At 37.7% G+C, this 21,395-nt stretch overlaps 1 protein-coding gene across 1 annotated transcript in view; it reads left to right on the forward strand.

Moving 5' to 3' along the window:
- The window catches only part of LOC113053030 (receptor tyrosine-protein kinase erbB-4-like), a 300,154-nt gene that overhangs the window by 174,178 nt on the left and 104,581 nt on the right, over window positions 1-21,395 (forward strand). The window contains exon 3 of the mRNA XM_026217631.1: window positions 2,410-2,596. Within this exon, the coding sequence (XP_026073416.1) occupies window positions 2,410-2,596 (187 nt within the window). The remainder of the gene's footprint in view (window positions 1-2,409; window positions 2,597-21,395) is intronic.

A 21,395-nucleotide genomic window follows, 5' to 3' on the forward strand; every position in this document is an offset into this window, starting at 1 on the left:
GGGATCAGAGTATGTGAGTGGAGTGGAGTAACAGCATTTTTTATATTTTCTGCTCCTTGCTCACAGATTTTTAGTGTTTTTTTGGGGGGGTTTTTTTGCTCAAAATTATTTATTTTTATTTGTGGGGTGGGGTGGAGGAGGATATTGATATTATAGAATATTAGAATTGATGCACCCAGTATGTTTGACCTTAATTTCACAAAACATGTTTTTGTAACATTTTGCCCATGGTGTATTGCAGATTTTATAATAAATATATTAATCATTCTGATTGCTAAAAGACTGTTAAAAGGGTGTGTTCACACAGAATAAGGTTTTGCATTCAGTGTGCTGAGGTGCCCAGGGAGCAGTTGGGGGTTCAGTGCCTTGCTCAAGGACACCTCAGTCTTGGTATTGAAGGTGGAAGAGAGAGCTGTACATTCACTCAACAGTATTTAAACAAGTAGAGTATACTTCCTAGCATTACAGTTGAAATATGGTCTGTCAATGCATCACGCTCTTGATGAAGCAGTATCATACTCTGTACAGGGTGTACTGATGTAGCACTGATTCTGCTTACAACTGCATAGATGCTATTTCTAGCTGGTCTGCTCTATGTGCCTTCTCATCAGAAGCCATGTAACCCCACTTGACACAATCCTCGCAGCGCACATCAGTGATACCCCCCGTACACGCTCAGGAAGTGCTTCCTGCAGTGTCCCTGCAGCTATTAGAACAGTTCATTAGCCTGGATAAATGACTGAGGCTCTGACTGCCCTTCTAGCGCCGCTGCTAAAAAGAGCTCACGTCTCTGCCCATTAGCCGGACATGGCGGAGGATGACAGTGGCAGGACCGGCCCTGTCACGCCACATGGGTTCCAAAATGAAGCTCACGCTAACTGACGGTTATCTGTGAGAGTATTCCCTGATGTTATCGCTTCCTCAGGGGTAATTCTTCCCCCCAACACACACACATTCAGTGTCATCATTCACAGCAGGAGGCGCTCTGTCAGAATGAATGAAACTGTGTCTGCCTTAATGACAGCCCCAGTGACGGCACTAGTATGTCACGGCGAGGGTCTCACAGATGTGCTTGGATGGATTTGAGTCATCCCCATGATCATTATCTGTCTAGTAGAGGGTAGAGAGAGAAAAGACCCTCTGGCTCAGTCTGTCCTACTGCTACCTAGACTTCTGCCCACTCCCAACACTTCGGCTAATGACTGTATAGTCGCATTTGCACTGTCAGGCCAAAAGCGGGTTTGCTAGTGTGTGCCAGGGCCAGTCGCCTTTCCACTGTCACTTCTGGGTCTTGATCGTGCTTCGTCGGTGCTTCCTCGGGGCCAATGGCCTAGGTTTTTTGGCCAGACAAAAACCTTGGGCCATAGCAGGCCAACTGGGGCTAGATGAGTGGTTATGGCACAGTTTCTCCACGTCTGAAGAGCGTCTGCTAGGCGGATCATTTCATAAAGTTAACAGCAATAACACTAGCATTAAAGACTATTAAAATAAGTTGAGCGCAAAATGCTCGAATGTTCGAAATAACTTGATCCGATGAGGATTATGACCACCATACATACAAGGAGGAAATATTTATAGTCAATGTAAAAGACTCTGTACGCTAGCCATTAATGTTACCATAGTAAACGTGGTAAATGCGACCGCTTAAAGAAAACAGACGTCAGCTTCTTAATCTCTATAACAATTGTGCATTTATTTAGTAACATATTTTTATCGATTTTTATCTCGAGAGTTTAGCTCTGCTTATGTTGATATAATGATACAAATAGACAGAAACAGACTCGACTGAATAAGCGGGTAGGCTATGTTCATACCACTTTATTTCTTTGTGACTAATTTTCAATCCTGATAAATTTGTTTATTATGATCAATGTATCACTTATTATTGGAAAACATTGATGCTTTTGGATTTAAATATTTAAATATTCAAAGAATGCAAACAAACGACAGCTTTTAACATCTCGCTAATTCCAGTGACTTATTTCATATTCATTTTCTTATAACTTCTCTTTGTTGGTGAAATGATGGGGTTGCGTGACGTTGTTCCTGAGAGGTGTGTAAAGGGCGGGTTTTAGTGAGACGCAGCTGGTGGAAATGCAGAGCGATTTGTGCTCCTGTGATTTTTTTATTTATTTTTTAAACAAAATAAAGTCTATGATTGCCTTAGCCAACATAAAAGATGAAACTTAACTGTTTAAAATAATTGATTTTAGGTTTCAATGATCTAGAATACACACTCACACTGTTAAAATATTTAATTTTACATAGCACATTTTTGTGACTATCTGTCCTTAATCTCTCTTTTTAATCGTGTTAATTTATTTCCAGCAGCTCCAGTTGATTCTTATTTGTTAATATTATGTTAATATTTGTTGATTCTTTATTGTTTGTGCTTTATTCTGCCTGCAGTCCATTCGTGAGGTGACCGGCTATGTGCTTGTGGCACTAAATCAGTTTGAGTATCTGCCCCTGGAGAATCTTCGCATTATCCGCGGCACCAGGCTGTATGAAGACCGCTACGCCCTGGCTATCTTCCTCAACTACCGCAGAGACGGCAACTTTGGTCTCCATCAGCTTGGCCTTAAGAACCTCACAGGTACAATATGAGCCTACGAGTCCACAGGTCTCATGATCTGTGTGTTCATTTCTTCTCAGTCCCTGTCTTGCTCATCTTTGTGAATGTATTTTATTGTGGAAGAAATGACATCGCTTTGATCATCACGTCGTTGTTAAAGATGGTTTGTCGTTTGCTTTGAAATCCATTTTACTGCATTGATCTCTTCTAAAATCATGCATCACAGCATCAATAACTGTAGTAACTGAGTAAATTTCACTGGCCAAGGCCTTTATGAAGTTGGTGAGTGCTTTCCGATCTCTCTCGCAGGAAAGAGAGGGGGAGTATTCATGAATATGGATATCATACTAAATCGATTTCTCACAACTTCCATCCGAAATGCCTTAGCTGGTGTTTGAGCTTGTGGATGTATGAGGGCCAACGCTGGCAGTGAAATACAGCTAAATATCTGCACCTGGAATTGGATCCATAAAACTCAGTGAAAGGTTTGCAGTGGAATGCTATAGCTTGACCAGTTTGATGATGGCAATGCTCTCATATGACCCTAGTCTTTATTATAGCTTAGATCTGTCAGTTTTTTCAGGGGAGGTAAAGGCTAATAAACTAGGCTGAAAGAGCTAGAGAGGCAACTTTGATTGGTTATGGTTTACTTACAGTAAATTCTTGGATTAATAAAGTTAAAAGGAACAGCATTTATTCATATTTTTGTAACCGTTTAAAAGTTATTGCCGGCACTGTCGATCTATTAATGCATCCATGCTAATTTCTTTAAAAAGATGCTATATATATATATATATATATATATATATATATATATATATATATATATATATATATATATCCTATAATATACAAACACACACACACACAACACACATACACAGTATATATATATATATATATATGTGTGTGTGTGTGTGTGTGTGTGTGTGTGTGTGTGTGTTTGTGTGTGTTTCAATTGTTTTTTTCACCATGGGGTTGATCAAATGAGGCCTAATATGAAACCAAACACAAACCTCTGTGGAGTCTGTCATTATAGTAAACTAATAAATGACTATACAAATGACCATTTTTTACGTCTAATTTGGCAGATTCATGTTGCATTATTCAGAACAGAGATGGTGAATTGGGGGTTTTGATAGGTTTTTTTTCTGTACTTTCTGCTTCAATGCCAGGGCCAGTTTGAAATGTCTCTTCCTCACAATACCTGCTTATTGCAGTTATACAACAGCTTCGCTTTTTTTTTTTTTCAGATTGGCTGGAAACAATAATGTAAGTGCATTGGTCTGACATTTACCATGCACTGCTTTTGTCTTTGAAAAATGTCAAGTGGTTTGTTTCTCCTTAGCTGTCCCTCCACACACATAGAAAACGGCACAGACTATACTAGTTGCTGGAGGTAGGAGGATTTGTGTCTGTTCATTTATTATGGCCACACTTTGGAAACTTAACTGGACCAGAACTGGTCAATTAGTTAACCAACATCAAGTATTGATTACCAGTCAGCCTTCAGTGTGAGTGACCAGAATACTGCCGGAATAAAACAGTTTACAGTTTAGCATTTAAAGTATACATTTTATCAGTTTGTATTTTGACATGGAATAAAACCCACCAGGGCCGGTAGTACCTATAGACAGAGCAGGCAGTTACCTAGGGCCTTGGGCTTTGAGGCAGATCCTCCATAACTGTAATGTCCCCTATACGCCAGTCCACAAGTCAAGACAGACAGCAAAATACAAGCCTTATTGGTCAGTGGATACAATTAAATTGTCACTTACCTGCAATTAAATTAATGTTGCTGTTTCAAAGCATCTTCTGAATGTTTTCTCTAATGAACACATCCTTCAGGTGCTGCAAAGCAAAAGGCTAAATATACATAAAAAGAAGTATAGTTCCTAATGCAGTTGTGTGACTTATCATCATCTATTTTGGAGTGAGTGCAGTGTATTCTAAACATACTGTAAACTTGTTCTGTCAATCAGCATCATTGCTGGAGAGATCATTTACTGGTTTATAATGAGTTTAAAAGACCACAAGCACCTTTGAGGAGCCCAAATGTGATGCTTTAAATTTGCTAGGACACTGAATTATATTTTGTCAAAGGAATTTGTATTCAAAGGCAAAAGCAAACATACTAGAAAAAGGTACCTCAGATGTGTCTTCAAAGTTCTCCTGAAGATTACATTGCTACTCTATCATAACACTTAGTTTCAGTTCATTAAAAAAGTTATTAAATAATTAGAAATGAAATTCTTTTCTGCTTGGTAGTAATCATCATCTTTCACTTCCACTTGATTTCTGTATATCGTGCATAGTTAAGGTAACGGTGCATTACACAAGGGCCTTGCATTGCAGCAGTTGATGCCTAATGGTTAGAAAGTCAGACTTGTAACTTTAAGTTTGTGGGTTTGAGTCTCAGGTCCAGCAAGAACTGTCATGTGCTCTCATCCACTGAACCTCCAACTGCTCTCCAGGCACCACAGCAATATTCATGGTGTGTGTGCACTTGGATGGGTTAAATGCAGAGCACAGATTTTGAGTTTGAGTCACCATACTTGGCCACACTTCATTTTTATAATATTATTATTAATAATATGACAATATCTGTAGTCAGTATTGATTAAATGGGATGTGGAAATCTTGCCCAAACTCAGCTAGAAAAACATAAAAAAATAATAATAATAATAAAAGCACTGAATTTACTGATGTTGTATTCAGGAAATGTGAATAATTTACAGAATATATAAATATATTTATTTATAATTATATATATATATTAGTTTTTTTTTTTTTTTTTTTTTTTTTTGCACTGGGGTCAATTTTCTTGTTTGCTTTACTTTGAATAAATCCGTATTATTGCAAAAGGGCAGACTATGATGTGCAATCGGACTAGATAGTTCACCCAGTGCACATAAATGGTTCAGGAACACTGTCTCGCTCTTATGGAGCAATGTTTCTGGTTCACGAAACATCTTCATTCACTTGCTGTGACTAGGCAAAGGAAATGGAGCAGAGAGAGTTACATGGCGTACCAGACCGGGTAAATAATTCAAGCCATGTGTATTGTTCCACTTACCCAGTCCCTCTTTTAGAGTCCACTTGACAAAGCGTACATAACCCAAATTCCACATTACAATGCTGACATCACTTAAAGCCTAACTGTGCTGCACTTCATGCTATATTCTTGGAAGATGACAGTGTTTAGAAAGGTCCAGAAGACCAGGTTCTCCTAGAGGAGCATGATCTCCTGTCTTAGGCAGACTAACAGGGAACAGCAGTAGAGTCAAGGAACGTTTGCAATCCCAGCCATGCCCCCAGGGAATGAGACAACATACTGTAGAAGCTCTGCTCGCTCATTTACTCAGTCTCTCTCATCCGTCTCTTTCTTTGCCTACATTCGTTTTTTTTCTTGTTTTCCCAGTTTTCTTTGTGAAATCTGCTGTTTCTGCCCCCTTGCCTTTAACTATATCCTTCTCTTACTTTTATTGAGGTGCATAGCGAGGGATTCTGGAGCTTAAAGAAGTACATGTGTCTTCTACAGTGTTGAGGAAGCTAAATTGAAACTGTTCTGAGTTGCCTCTTTCTTGGTCCATATAAAAATTTAATTCACACAAAAATCATATTTCTGTCATTTTTAACTCCCCCCTCATATATGCCTACCATTCCGTCTTTTCTTGTTTGCCCAGTTTCCCTGAATCTTTGTGAAATCTGCTGCCCGACACCTTTAACTACAGTGTATAGTGAATTGGATAGTTCAACCAAAAATGTATTCTGTCATGATTTACTCACCCTCATGTTGCATATACATATATAATGCAATTCAAAATGATCTAGTGTTGTTTTTACCCCGTCAATTTATATGTCTCATGATCTTCAGAACCTTATTGGACTTGAAGAAGCTACATGTGTCAGAACTTCAGAAATTCAGAGTTTGTTCTTTCGTGGCCCATTTAATAGGATAGTTCATACAAAATTGAATTCTGTCATCATTTACTGATAAGTAAATAATAAAATAATGAAATTGTTGGACAAACTATTCCTGTAAATGAACTATGGGTGGGCAGTATGAAAAAAAAAATATTATATCTCAATAATTTTCTGACAAGTTTGCAATCCATGATCTTACCACAAAACAGTAATAAAACATATAACAGATACACACACACACACACACACACACACACACACACATATATATATATATATATATATATATATATATATTACTGTTAGATGTTTTATTACTACAAGGTAATAAAAGATGAAAAAGAATGAATGACCACTTGGACCAAAGTATGAGTGAGTGATATGACCACAATTGTGTTTCTCTTTTATTTTTAAATTTTATATTATTATTTGATCTTTTTTTTTTTTTTTTTTTTTTTTTTCTGTGTAGTTCAAAGTTAAGTTGTCTGGTTTAAGAAAACTATATTAGAAGTTTAGACTGGCAAGGCTATAGAATGCTTGCATATACTTTTGTGATGACAAAAAAGTGCAATGTTTGAGGAGATGATTAAATTATCTTTCTCTAAAAGAGCTGATGGAGACGTTTTACCATTCACAATCTAATAGTGGCATATAATGCACACCGCTAAAAAGAACTTTCCAAGTGTACAAACTTGCTAACATGTATCAGATCTTTCAGTGGTTTCTGAGTGTGTTCTGTTAATTAATAGCTCGCTCTGTTGCACAAATTCATGGGTGATGTGTAATAAATACAGCACTGTAATGTCTGATCAAAGTTTGCCTCTACTTGTTGTTGTTATTAGAAGGATTACACTTTTAGGCAACAGTTAAGTTAGTTTAGTGGTTATTTTATTTAGTTACTCTCAATGCTGGTTTTCTAAATGTTGAACTTAGTTAGCGCCTTGTAACCCTGAGACAGATCAATGCTGGAACAGAGCCCAGCATCATCTCTCTCGCCCTCTGTTGAGGACTATCATCTTGTCAGACCTACGAATCATGAGCCTTTTGATCCCCTGTCACATTATCATGCCATTCCTTTCATAGCAGTTCTCCAGAGATGTGTTAAGTGATCAATACCATCCATAAATGATATCTAAGAGAATAAAGGCTATTAACTGCTCTGGGTGTAATCCGATTCTGATCAAACCGGCTTGTCGGCATTGCTACCAGAGCTGAAATCCATGGGTGTAAAAATTGCCCTGGATAAAATCAATTTGTCGCTGGTATATTCTAACTTTGCTCTATTGATTTTTGGAGAGGTGGTGTGTGGGAGACACAGTGATGTGGTGCTCGGGCTCCGGTCGCAGGGCTTCCCTTGTGACTGGCTTTCAAACGTAATGCTGGGTTATTAAGTCGGAGTCAATGGAGTGAGCTATTTGAGCTATTCATTTGAATGTGAAATGGAACAGCGCTACATTCAATTTGCCTTGAAAAGCATTTGAGTGTTGTTGATTAAGGATTGTTGCATAAAATATTTTCTCTTTTTTTCAATAATTTTTACTGGTTTTAGGCTTTTTATATCTCATATGTCTTTTCAGCTAGTCTCCACATCATGATGTTTCCATTAGCAAACTCACTGGTTCAACCAACCATGTTACGTTTTTCCTTGTTTTTACTGTTATCTTGGTAAGACTTTTAATGAAGACTGTATATATAATGCTATCAATCAAAAGTTTGGAAACACTTAATGGAATATACAGTAAATGTCATGATCTCATATCTACAAATTACAAAATTTTTTAAAGAAAATAAATATCCATGAAAATATATAATGAATTAGAAATGTGCATTGTAAAGTGTTGTGCTTACAGGCCTCAAGAAAGCGTTTTTAACTGCTGCTGTCAGTCCAGAAAGAGCGGTGTCATCTTGTGTCTGTATCTTCAAAGGCCTCCAGAGGCAGGTGATTTGTAATAATTTTATCTCGTCCCATCGCTGAGGCAAAGGTTTAACTTAGCATCCTTTCTTTGACACTTCAAAGTGGCATTCTGTTGTCATTTTCAGAAGAATTTTGTAAAAAAAATCATTTTTTCTTCTCTCCAGTAGAACACAAATGCTTCTTAGATAGTAATTACCTCACAATAATAACAGCCTCCAGAAGATCACATCTGTAAATTTAACACAGTTTCTCCCCTTGTGTTCTGTCTTTTAGTTTCTTTAGTTCTGTGTCCTTTTATTTCTCTCTTTCGCTTTTGCCCTTGGTGACTGCTTTTGATTACATTACTTTCTTCTCTACCCAGAATCCTCATGGAACATGATCAATGTCAAATGTGTGTGGTTCATGTGCATTCATTAATTTATTGATCCGTTGGTTGATTAATTTCTTGATTTGATTGTTCATCAGTTTGTTTAGTTAATTATTATTATTATTAATTTATTTATTTTATATGCAAGCTATCCAATTTAAAAAGCTATACTAACGTATAGCATTGTAGCATTATAACTATATGGTTCACAAAATAAATTTTTGTTAGGGAAAGGTGCAACCAAGTTTTTGTTTACTTCACCTTCCTCTCTAACTTTCAAAGCTGCTTATGAACTGTTTTATTAATATTGGAGCTTTAATTCATAATTCAACCTTTGATTAAACATATTATTTGATATTATCATTAATCTCTGATTACTTCCTACACACACACACACACACATCGTTGTAGTTGCACTGCTCATTATTCTTATTTTCAGCTGTGGAGAATGGGTTTCAACTTCCTGTCCTTCATGCAAGCTATTTATTTCCCTGTCTTTTAGAACAAATTATCTTGAAAGAGGACTTTGTTTTCCTCAAGGTTTGTGTCTGTGCTGTCTCAAGGCTCTGATTTTGTACTGTACGCTAGGATTTTTTTTTTTCTCGGTTGTTATGGATTGTTCTGTCGCCTCCGTGGCTGTCTTTAGCTTGATCAAAGGCTTTTTGTATCAGCTAATGGTGGGTTTTTGTGTGGTTCATGCAATACTTTTCTTTTTCTTTTTTTTTTACCTTTCAGCTTTGCTCTAATACTCTAATCTTTACATAGACATTGTATGTTTTTCCCATATCTTAAGCTGTATCTTGAGGCTTAGAACTATGAACTGTTAATGTGCAGCTTGAGATGCACTGCCAGTGTAGGTACTGCTCGCATCATTTTTGTGGTTTTGTTCACTTTCTACTACTTCTAATTGCTGTTCCTTGACGATTCACCTGATATTTGCTCTGTCTTTTTTGTTTCAGTTTCAGCATAGAGCATTTAGAGTAAGATATGTGTACTACTCAGAATTGAACTGAGAATGCCATTTGAATTCAGTACAGAACAGAACAAAATTGGAATTACATTTGAATGCAGGTAACAAACAGAATGTGGAATGACAATTCAAATTGGAATGTAAGGAAGTAGAATTGAAATCGAGATTAGTGTAATTAAATAGAACAGCAAAGTTTATCATTATAGAGTTTGAATGTTGGCTTTATTATAAAGCCTTGTTAGAAAGTTTTTAAATAAATGTAGAAGGCCCCAAATTTTTACAGGCCTTATAGATGGATGGATGGATGGATGGATGGATATGTTTGAAATGCCACCAATTTGAATGTAAGTAGAAGTAAAATGAACTGAAATCCAAAGAAATTCAGATAATTGTAATATTTAACTAGAACAGCAAAAGTTCACAACATATGTTGAATGTTGGCTTTACAAAGTCTGGTTTGAATTTTTTTGAAAGATGTTTAAAAAATCCTTGGTTTATAGGCCTTTCAAACAGATGGATGGTTGGATGGATATGTTTGAAATGGCACATGTAATGATTTGGACTAAATAGATTTCTTACAACAACAAAAAAAATTGATAAATGTATTTTTTGTAGACGGGGTGGAAGAACTTCATTTACCAGAATTCATAACCCGTGTTTCTTTCAATTACAATTCAATTAGACTATCTTTCTGTTATTCAGCTTCTTGTAGGGATATTAGGATCGCACCTCTAAAACTAGACAACTAATCAGTTGTATTTAATGAACGAAAATGTGACAAATATTGGTATATAGTCTCTCAAGTTTGGTACTTTCCATCCATATCTATACACATACTGTACATGCACATACACAAGACCAGCCCTTTTTTTTGCTCTTCAATATACCTCCACCTGTTCAAGGAGAAAATCTCAATGATTGTGCATTAACCTCATTGAGTCCTGCTCAGAGTCTCATGAAAGCATTCTGAAACAGCACACCGAAGATGAAAGACAAATAATGAGAAAAGAGGAAGATCAGCCTATGCCTTCCTCAGACACATGTCTGTCTTGTTCTCTCTCTCTCTCTCTCTCTCTCTCTCTCTCTCTTCCAGTTTTGGTTCTTTTTCCGGCTCAGTCTGGGTAAAGGGACCCGAGAGGCGAAAAAAATAAAATTACTTTTGTTGGTGCTTGTACAACACTCATTTCCATCTTTCTCGCTGAGGCTTCCAGTCCCCGGGTCACTTCCAATTGTGTATCTAATTGATTACTTCCCATGCAATTACATTTGTGTCATACTCGATTTTTCACTGTTTGAAGCACAGGGGAGCGATCCTCCTTCTGAAGGACGACAGTTGCACTGCAGCAAATCTAGAATGTGGCTGTATTATTAATCTTTTGGTGCAGCTGTAGTGCAGTAATAACCAGCGACAAACTGCAAATGCAAGCTTACAGAGGTGGAAAGGACAGTGTCAATGACAGGACATTTTTTCTCTGGACATTGAGGACAAACAGTATTATGATTCTGTTCATTTGCAACAGCACAAACAAGAGCTTCTTTATTAGGCTTAGGCCTTGGAAAAGAACATTGCCTTTAAATAAATAAATAAATAAAAGTATTTCCCACTTACATATTCTTTGTGATTTTCACTTCTTAATTTTGCTGACTGTTTTCCAGCTCATTAACTAAAGCTTTTGGGAATTATATAAGCTATGAGAAAAGAATGTAATGAAATATTGATGTCCAACCACAGAAGGACATGAGAAATTTTAATCATAAGAACAATTTGACCCTTCTGCCCTCACAAAGGAAAGAAAAGTGTGTGATGTTAATGTATGGACCCTCTTTTAGAAATTAGTTTTTGGAAAATAATTTATTACATTTAAAGAAGTTTATTTTGCCTTGGTTAGTATGAAGGAAACGGAAAAAAAAAACACATGCAGAGTGTGTGTATTTTCCTTCTCCATTGAGATGAAAGGATGACAGAACTGCTGAGAAGAAACAAAGCCCCCTTGGAAGTGGAGTAGAAAAATTGAAGAATTCCTTTTTTAAAGTTGTCTGTGTTTAAAGCCTATGATGTGAAGAGAAAAAAGAAAAGCTGTAATTACAAAGAGATCAAATAGAGAGCGTGGGGCTAGTGCTAATACCCACTCGCCCACACCAATCAATGGAGAAACCAGTCCCATTAATAATGAATCTGCTGTCATCATTACGAATTTGAACGTTTAAACATACAGTATCTCCTGGCTTCAAACACCACTTTTCACAGTCCCAAAGAGAGAGAGAGAGAGAGAGAGATTATTTTTCTTTCTGTAAATACATATATGCACTATTTGTAAGCAGCCCATCTACAACTGCTTTGGCAATACAAATGTACATTTTTTGTCATGCCAATAAAGCACACCTAAATTTAAACTGAGAGAGAGAAGGAAGTCCATATCCACACACACATGGCTCACACATACATGAAGAACTGTAATGATATGAAACATGAAACATACTAGGGCTAAAGATTACAGTATTAGGAAAACAAATTGTTCATGTTCTGCAGAAGAAATAATTGCATGCAGGTTTGGTTTGACTTGAGGGCGAGTAAATGATGGCAGAATATTCATTGTTGGTTGAAATATGTCTTTAAAGATGAAGTGTATAATTTCTGCACTATTGGTTGAACCAGAAGTTTAAATGTCAAATGCTTAAACACACAGAACAATGTTCTGAAAGCTCCACAGAGTCCTTGAATTGCTTATTTAATATCATCTCTACACATTAAGCTGAGAAAGTAAAAAGTGATTCAATGTTAAAAACATCACTTTTTTGAAGTATGTCTAATGCTTTAATTTGCAGATTGGTATGTAGTATTTGGTTTAATTCTTGTTAATGTTTTTAAATCCATTCAACACAATTTCACGATTTTATAAATCTTAAATGTACTTAAGTATTGAAAGTAAATGTAAAAGTAAATGCAAAATGGAAAAGTATATATATATACTATTTTCATTAGCAAAATTAGGCCAAAAAAAGGAATATTATGTCTAAAATAATTTCAAAATCTAAGTCATTTATTGCTTTACTGAACCTGTATAAAATGGTTATTTAATGTGTGGATCAGAATGGTTCTCTTTGTGTGAAATAGATTAAGTTAACTAGGCCTACATGAAATTATATATAAAAAGCAATTGCAACAACACTTAACATATTGTTTCAGACGATGCGGTTTCGCACACCCCAGTCTCGACTTGAGTGGAAAATGAAATCATCAGTGGTTGTGCGCGGTGTGCACTTGTTTGCACATTAGCAAAGGTGCTTCTTTAGGAGTCTAACTTGCAAATGCCAGATCACTGATTCGTCAAACCCGCTTTCCTGCAGTCTGTGTTCTTCTGACTATTTTGCAGTAAGTAACGAATATACTTAGGAAATGTATCGGAGTAAAAGTATACATTTTAATTAAGAAATGTAGTGGAGTAAAAGTAGGCTGAAATATAAAAACTCAAGTAAAGTACAGATACTCCCAAAAAATACTTAAGTAATGTAACAAAGTATTTTATTTTGTTACATTACACGACTGAAAATATCTAATAAGAACATTGGATATACTGTATTGGGGGATTCAGCCTAGAGTAATACATAAATCCAACTTCATGGGCAAATAACAGCCAACTCCAAGAGTCCATCAGTTATTCTAATGTACGTATAGCTTTTCATGGCCCCACAGTTAATTCAGTTGCATGAAGCATCCTGAGACTACATAACCAATTAACATCATACTGTTCTGTGTACTGTAAAAAGAATCCTGGCAAAGAGAAAGTGGGGCACACCACAGAGTGGTTATATAATCTTAGGCAGGTGGAAAGAGAACAGTGGTTTCACCGCGAGGGTGAACCTAGTGCCAGTGTAGAACATGCATTGAAAGAAAGGAAATTAGTGCCTGATTTATCTTTTAAAGTTTGATGATGGGAGATATTGAGCTTTGTTCATTCATTAATGAATATAACAGTGCAGTATGGATTGCAATTGTATGACCATATTATTACCAAATGACCAAATTACTGATCAAAATAAATGGACAGTTCACTCAAAGATTTTGCCGTCATTTACTCAATCGAATGCCCTGTATTGTCTTATTTCTTTTGAATTATTGTCAATACAATGAAAATGGTGATTCATACTGCCAATCGGGACATACAGTACAGACCAAAAGTTTGGACATACCTTTTCATTCAAAGAGTTTTCTTTATTTTCATGAATATGAAAATTGTAGATTCATACTGAAGGCATCAAAACTATGAATTAACACATGTGGAATTATATATGGAATTATATACATAACAAAAAAGTGTGAAACAACTGAAAATGTATCATATTCTAGGTTCTTCAAAGTAGTCACCTTTTACTTTGATTACTGCTTTGCACACTCTTGGCTTTCTCTTGATGAGCTTCAAGAGGTAGTCACCTGAAATGGTCTTCCAACAGTCTTGAAGGAGTTCCCCGAGAGATGCTTAGCACTTGATGGCCCTTTTGCCTTCAGTCTGCGGTCCAGCTCACCCCTAAACCATCTCGATTGGGTTCAGGTCCGGTGACTGTGGAGGTCAGGTCATCTGGTGCAGCACCCCATCACTCTCCTTCTTGGTCAAATAGCCCTTGATGCCTTCAGTGTGAATCTACAATTTTCATAGTCATGAAAATAAAGAAAACTCTGAGAATGAGAAGGTGTGTCCAAACTTTTGGTCTGTACTGTATGTACAGTATATATATATATATATATATATATATATATATATATATATATATATATATATATATATGGGTGAGGGGGCGATCTATTAATGGTAGGGGTGTAACGATACGCGTATTCGTATTGAACCGTTCGGTACGACGCTTTCGGTTCGGTACGCGGTACGCATTATGTATACCGAACGGTTCGTTGGACTAATTCATTATATTAAAAAAAAAAAAAAAAAAAAAAAAAAAAAAGAGAAATATAATGATATGCGTTCAACAAGGTAGCCCAATAACCCAAACGACGTAACAGGCAACGCCCCTGACACTCCCGAAGAAGAAAAAAACACCAACTTATATGTTTATGTTAGGGTACTACTCAGTCAGGCGCTCGCTCACTCAGTACGCGCTGAAGGCTCGTTGCAAAATGGCCAATGTGTTTAACATACCAGAAAAAAGAAGATCCTCCAGTAACCAACAGGTCTGGTGTTTGGGTGCACTTTGGATTCCCTTTAAGCTATAATGGTGATGGCAAGAGAGTGGTGGATAAAAAAACAACGGTATGTCGCATCTGCAACATGACAGGGTACACCAGCGGGAATACAAAAAAAAAAAACCACCAGCGGGAATACTTGAAACATGTCAACTCATTTACGCTGACATCACCTTATTGTGTCAGTATCTGGGAAAAGACGAAAAAAATGAGAAACAAGCACGCAACAAACTATCCCTGCAGCATTTAGACACCGGTATTATAGCTTACAGGGAATCCAAAGTGCACCCACACCAGACCTGTTGGTTATTTTAGGATCTTATATTTCTGGTCTGTTAAATGCATTAGACATTTTGCAACGAGCCTTCATCGCGTGCTGAGTGAGCGAGCGCCTTAGGGGCCGTTCACATATCGCGCCTAAAAACGCGTGGAAAACGCTAAGCGCGTCTTTCTCCTCCTTTCCAAAGCGCTCGGGCAGAAGCGCTCATGAGGCGTCTGTCTTTGCTAAGCAACAATGACGTGCTCTCTCCATGAGACGCGGAAATTTCAGCGAATGATAAATGGATTTGCAAGCTCTAAAAATCGCTTGCAGTAGCTCTGCTACTAAATTTATTTCAAAATTGCAATCCATATACAACTGTGAACAGCTGTTCCTTCATCTTGGCTGAGTTTTCAACGTTGTTACGGGAAAGGATGAAGCTGATTGGTTAGTTCTTGTCACATGACCCGCGGTGCGCTTGCAGCATTCTGAAAAGTTGAGATGTTTTTACATTTTGCTGTATCTAAAACGTACCGAACCGAACCGAACCGTGACATCAGTGTATCGTATCGAACCGAACCGTGAATTTTGTGAACCGTTACACCCCTAATTAATGGGTCAAGTGTTAAGGATGATAGTCCCAGATAATCTTCCCATCTGCCAGTGCTCTCAATTTTCCTTAATACTTGTGTGTAAAATTAAACAAAAGAAAAAATAGAAAAATAAGAATACAAATAAATTAAGTCACATTACATTTTGAACATATTGACTTAATAAGGCTTGGAATATACTTCACGAGTTCTATGTACTATATTCATGAAACTTTTACAGTGCCTATTTATCCTTTTGGTGCCTTACAGTAGGAATCTTCACTCATTTTCATTGTGTGGAAAACAGAAGCTCTATAATTATCAGATATCCTGACAGAGTAAAGAGATGAATGACTGCAATGACCATTAAAGCCTCTATCATGTCATGTTGAGCCAGGTATGTAGCCTGTCTTCATCTTTGGGGCGGGTACATGTTCAACTCACAGAAATGTCATACCTGTGTTAGTGTGTCTTAGCGTGTTGCTGCTAGTCAACAGCCTGCTCCAGTGATAAAAAAGCTTTGACACACACACATATTAGCTTTGCCCATTTGTCTCCATTACCTGTAAGCCTCTGCTAATGGAGTCAAAGTGCCTCTAGGGTGTTGTTAGCACCTGACGTTACCGTTTGATTCTAACCTTTATAAAATCAGTCATTATGCTCCAGCCTGAACACAGACTCGCACAAGCATTTTGATACAAATAGAGCTTTGCAACCCTCTGTAACCCAGAGCTTTACATCATGATATTGCTAAATGACTCTGTACATTTATGCCATTGATTATATGTGTGTATCGCTTGCAGTGCAAGCAAACACTCACAGTTGAGAGAAAGAGGAGCAAAAAAACAGGGTGGGGAAAAAGTAGAGCGTGGATGTTGAATAATTCAGGAAAAGCAGCACATGGGCTTTAGGGCCAACCGGAGTGCAGGAACTCCAGCCACTGATGAGGAGTGTGCCTGAACCTCACCTTTGTCCCGCTTACACACATACACAGCACTCATAAAACTGCAAACCCTGCTAGTCTGTCCACTCCAAGCTGTTTCAGCCCACCACCCCCTCAGATATCAGACATGGGCCTCATTAAAAGTTAATGTGAGGCGTGCAAAGAATTTTAATGTCAATTAATAATCAAAACAGTTTCCTCCACAGGCCCGCAGCGTTAATTTAGAGCTGAAAACCAGGGCATTCGGCACAACACACCCAAAGCAAAGACCGTGGGGTGCTTGAGACATCAAAGTGACCCCCGTTTTCTTGCTACAGACCTGATCAGTTCAAACCAATGATCGTTTCCTGGGGAACGTTTCCTGACAGGTGTATAATGCTGTGGTGGATGTTTAAACAGTGGTTTGTTGTGCTTGCCAGTGATTCTGGCCCAGTTTCAGTGCATGCACTAGCCAAAGCCTGTGTCACTGGCATCGATAGCACACAAAGCTGGAGCTGACACACAGCCATACACACCAACACTTACGCTTTCAAGTGATACTGACACTACAGACTGATAAAAAGCATCTTCACCTCCGCTAGTCCTCATGTTCACAATGTCGTCCCTAATCTGCCATTGTTTCATCAAGTCCACAGCTGGAAACGTTAATGAAACATTTAAGAGCGCTAAGTCAATTACCTCTGCTTCTGACAATCACAGACCTCTTGTTTCAGAGGGAATATGATGGAAGTTTAGCGTTTTTTTATTTTATATATATATATATATATATATATATTAAGTAGGGGTGTAACGGTTCACAAAATTCACGGTTCGGTTCGATACGATACACTGATGTCACGGTTCGGTTCGGTTCGGTTCGATACGTTTTAGATACAGCAAAATGTAAAAACATCTCAACTTTTCAGAATGCCGCAAGCGCACCGCGGGTCATGTGACAAGAACTAACCAATCAGCTTCATCCTTTCCCGTAACAACGTTGAGAGCTCAGCCAAGATGAAGGAACAGCTGATCATAGTTGTATATGGATTGCAATTTTGAAATAAATTTAGTAGCAGAGCTACTGCAAGCGATTTTTAGAGCTGCAAATCCATTTATCCTTCGCTGAAATTTCCGCGTCTCATGGAGAGAGCACGTCATTGTTGCTTAGCAAAGACAGACGCCTCATGAGCGCTTCTGCCCAAGCGCTTTGGAAAGGAGGAGAAAGACGCGCTTAGCGTTTTCCATGCGTTTTTAGGCACGATATGTGAACGGCCCCTAAGGCGCTCGCTCACTCAGCACGCGCTGAAGGCTCGTTGCAAAATGTCGAATGCCTTTAACAGACCAGAAATATAAGATCCTAAAATAACCAACAGGTCTGGTGTTTGGGTTGGATTCCCTGTAAGCTATAGTTTCTAAATGCTGCAGGGATAGTTTGCTGCGTGCATGTTTCTCCTTTTTTTCGTCTTTTCCCAGATAGTACTGACGCATATATCCCAGATATTCCCGCTGGTGTTTTTTTTTTTTTTTTTTTTATTCCCGCTGGTGTACCCTGTCATGTTGCAGATGCGACATACCGTTGTTTTTTTATCCACCACTCTCTTGCCATCACCATTATAGCTTAAAGGGAATCCAAAGTGCACCCAAACACCAGACCTGTTGGTTATTGGAGGATCTTCTCATTTCTAGTCTGTTAAACGCATTGGCTATTTTGCAACGAGCCTTCAGCGCGTACTGAGTGAGCGAGCGCCTGCTGAGTAGCCTAACATAAACATATAAGATGGTGTTTTTTTCTTCTTCGGGAGTGTCAGGGGCGTTGCCTGTTACGTTGTTTGGGTTATTGGGCTACCTTGTTGAACGCATATCATTATATTTCTCTCTCTCTCTCTCTTTTTTTTTTTTTTTCAAATATAATTAATTACTCCAACGAACCGTTCGGTATACATAATGCGTACCGCGTACCGAACCGAAAGCGTCGTACCGAACGGTTCAATACGAATACGCGTATCGTTACACCCCTAATATTAAGCTTTATCAAACTTATTACATTGTGTTAGTATGAAACTAAAATGATTGTTTTTTATTATTTATTTATTTATTGCCACATATATATTACAATATAATTTTGAAAACAGAGTATACAATTCAAGTCATGCTAGTTTTATTACTACCAAGTGCATCAAACTAAATTCTTCCAAAGGTGTGATGCCACTAACCTGATTACAAGTGATTAGTTCAAACCAGTACTTTCTAAACATTGCTTTGTTCCAACATTGACCCTTAGAATCTCTGTAGACACCAGCTAATTAAATTAGAATTGGCCATTTTATTGTGTTATATGCATCAGACAGTCAGACAATGAACTTCTCGGTAGTCTGTGGGTGTGTTGGCTAGACTAGAGACTGTATAACATTCATTTAATTATAGAAATGCTTCTGCAATATTATGTAAAGCACTTGACTAGCATTTACACATGCACATATCTTGCACAATCATCTTATTAATGATATATGGGTATATGCCAGCACTGAAAGGAATAACTGAAAAGTCTGATGGGTTTGGAAATCAAAGAGGACAAATAATTGGAAAATACCCAGACATCACTTCTCTTAAAAGGTCTTCAATTAGTAATTCTCTTTTTCCTGCTTCTTGATTGGCTAGTACCTATACGGAAGCAGGTGAACGTAACTGGTTCTACCTGTTTTGACTACCATGGAGTCACATCAGACTCCACCACTAAACATGCCCAGTGATGTAGAAAACCCCAGAAGGAGCAAGAGAAGCAGAAAACAGCTGGTTTGGATCTGGAGTGGTGAATCGAGTAAGTTGGCTCTTGTGTTTCAGCTGAACTGGCACAGCAAGGTCTTTGCAGCAGCATCCCCGTCTCCCTCCATGGCTTAATAATTAATGTATTTATTTTTTGCATAGTGGCTCATAGGGACGAGGTTCAGGGGCTGTACTGAATGCAGTGGAGGGTAATATGACACGAATAGCCACTGCTGCTGCTACGGCCGCCCTGCCAAGCGTTCAAGCTGCCCAGGTGGGGTCTGCCATGCGGATGAATGCTTCATGCTAAATATACCCCAAACTCCTCCCTCACTTCCCCACCTGGCCTCTTCTTTACTCTCAGAGCACATCTGAAATCACTTTTCCAAACACAGACAATTTCCTCATCCAGCTTTCTTACCTCATTTTGCAATTTGTAATGTGTTACACAAGGTATTTTCATAAGTCATATCTTGTTTTGGTAGCAGGAAAAAATTTGGCCGAAGCAAAGTTGTCATGAAACAGATGTCATGAAAAGTTTTAGGTTATTATTATTATTATTATTGTTATTGTTATTATTTATGAATTAATTATTGAATCCCAGCCATATACTTGATATTCATAATTTTTTTGACAGCTGATTCTTTTCTATACCCACTGTGTGAATGCGAATATATATATATATTATATATTCTAGTAAATATTATAGTAAATATTATCTAGTGCTTCATATACATAAACCTTATGAAGGATTTACATAATTTATATTCCTTTTCAAGCTATCATGAGATTTAGAGGTTGAGTTCAAAGGCGTTCCTGGCTTCCCCTGCAGGCTAGCAGGGGAAGGTTGACCTCTCCCTGAGGTTAAGAGGGGTCACGGTCGAGTCATCTGTATTCAGGTGCTCTTCTGTTTCAGAGTTTGGCTTCTCTCTCTCTCTCTCTCTCTCTCTCTCTCTCTGTGGAGCTCCTGTGGACAGAGCTCTTTGCAGTGCTGGTGTGGGGTCAACAGAGTCCTGCTCCCATATCTGAAGTGTCACTCAGAAGCCACTCTCTCGCTCTACCTGTTTTCATTTTGTGTTTTCATTTTTATTGAAGCATGCATTTAAGCTCACTTGTGTTCTCTGATTAAGCTATTGTGCAGTTATGGAGCCATTTTGATCTTCCCAAAGAAAGAGAAAAAGGATGTTTAAATTACTATTCAGTATTAACTGAATGCTTTGGCTTTGTCCATAGACCTTTAATATATTTTTTTTTTAAACAGTTTCTGTTTCATTAAATTTGTTATAATTTTATGCTATGTTATGTTATCTTGTTTTATATATATATACATATATACACATATACATATTTTCAATTACAATTAAGACCATATTCACATACTTTGCACTGCTCTCTCTCTCTCTCTCTCTCTCTCTCTCTCTCTCTCTCTCTCTCTCTCTCTCTCTCTCTCTCTCTCTCATATAAGATCATTCATTAAAGTGTTGACCTGAAGTAACTACAGTCAAATCCTCCCAGTGGAGATATAGCTGGCTCATTACACAAGTTGTGTACAGTTTTGTGGACAGTGCGGCGGTCTTAATCTGTGTTCGTCATCTGGAAACAAACCATTACTGTATGTCCCCTTACATATAGGCCTGTGTTTTAGAAATCTATTCCCACAAATGTGCCACTGTATGTAGTGATTTAAAAGCTATAACTCAACAAGCTCACCAACCGGACCCAGATATGTAACATGAAAGGTTATTTCAGTTACTAGAAATGAGAGAGTCTTACCCTTTACCCTCGCTCATTCATACTGCTTTTCATATTCTAGTCTTTTCTCAGATAAATACGCAGGTGGTCCCTGCCTTAGATAATACCATAAGCCTTTAATCTTGCCATTTTTCATTCATCAGAAACAATTGCATTAGGGATAA

The sequence above is a fragment of the Carassius auratus genome, chromosome 34 (assembly GCF_003368295.1).
Source record: "Carassius auratus strain Wakin chromosome 34, ASM336829v1, whole genome shotgun sequence".
In the NCBI taxonomy this organism is placed as follows: Eukaryota; Metazoa; Chordata; class Actinopteri; order Cypriniformes; family Cyprinidae; genus Carassius; species Carassius auratus.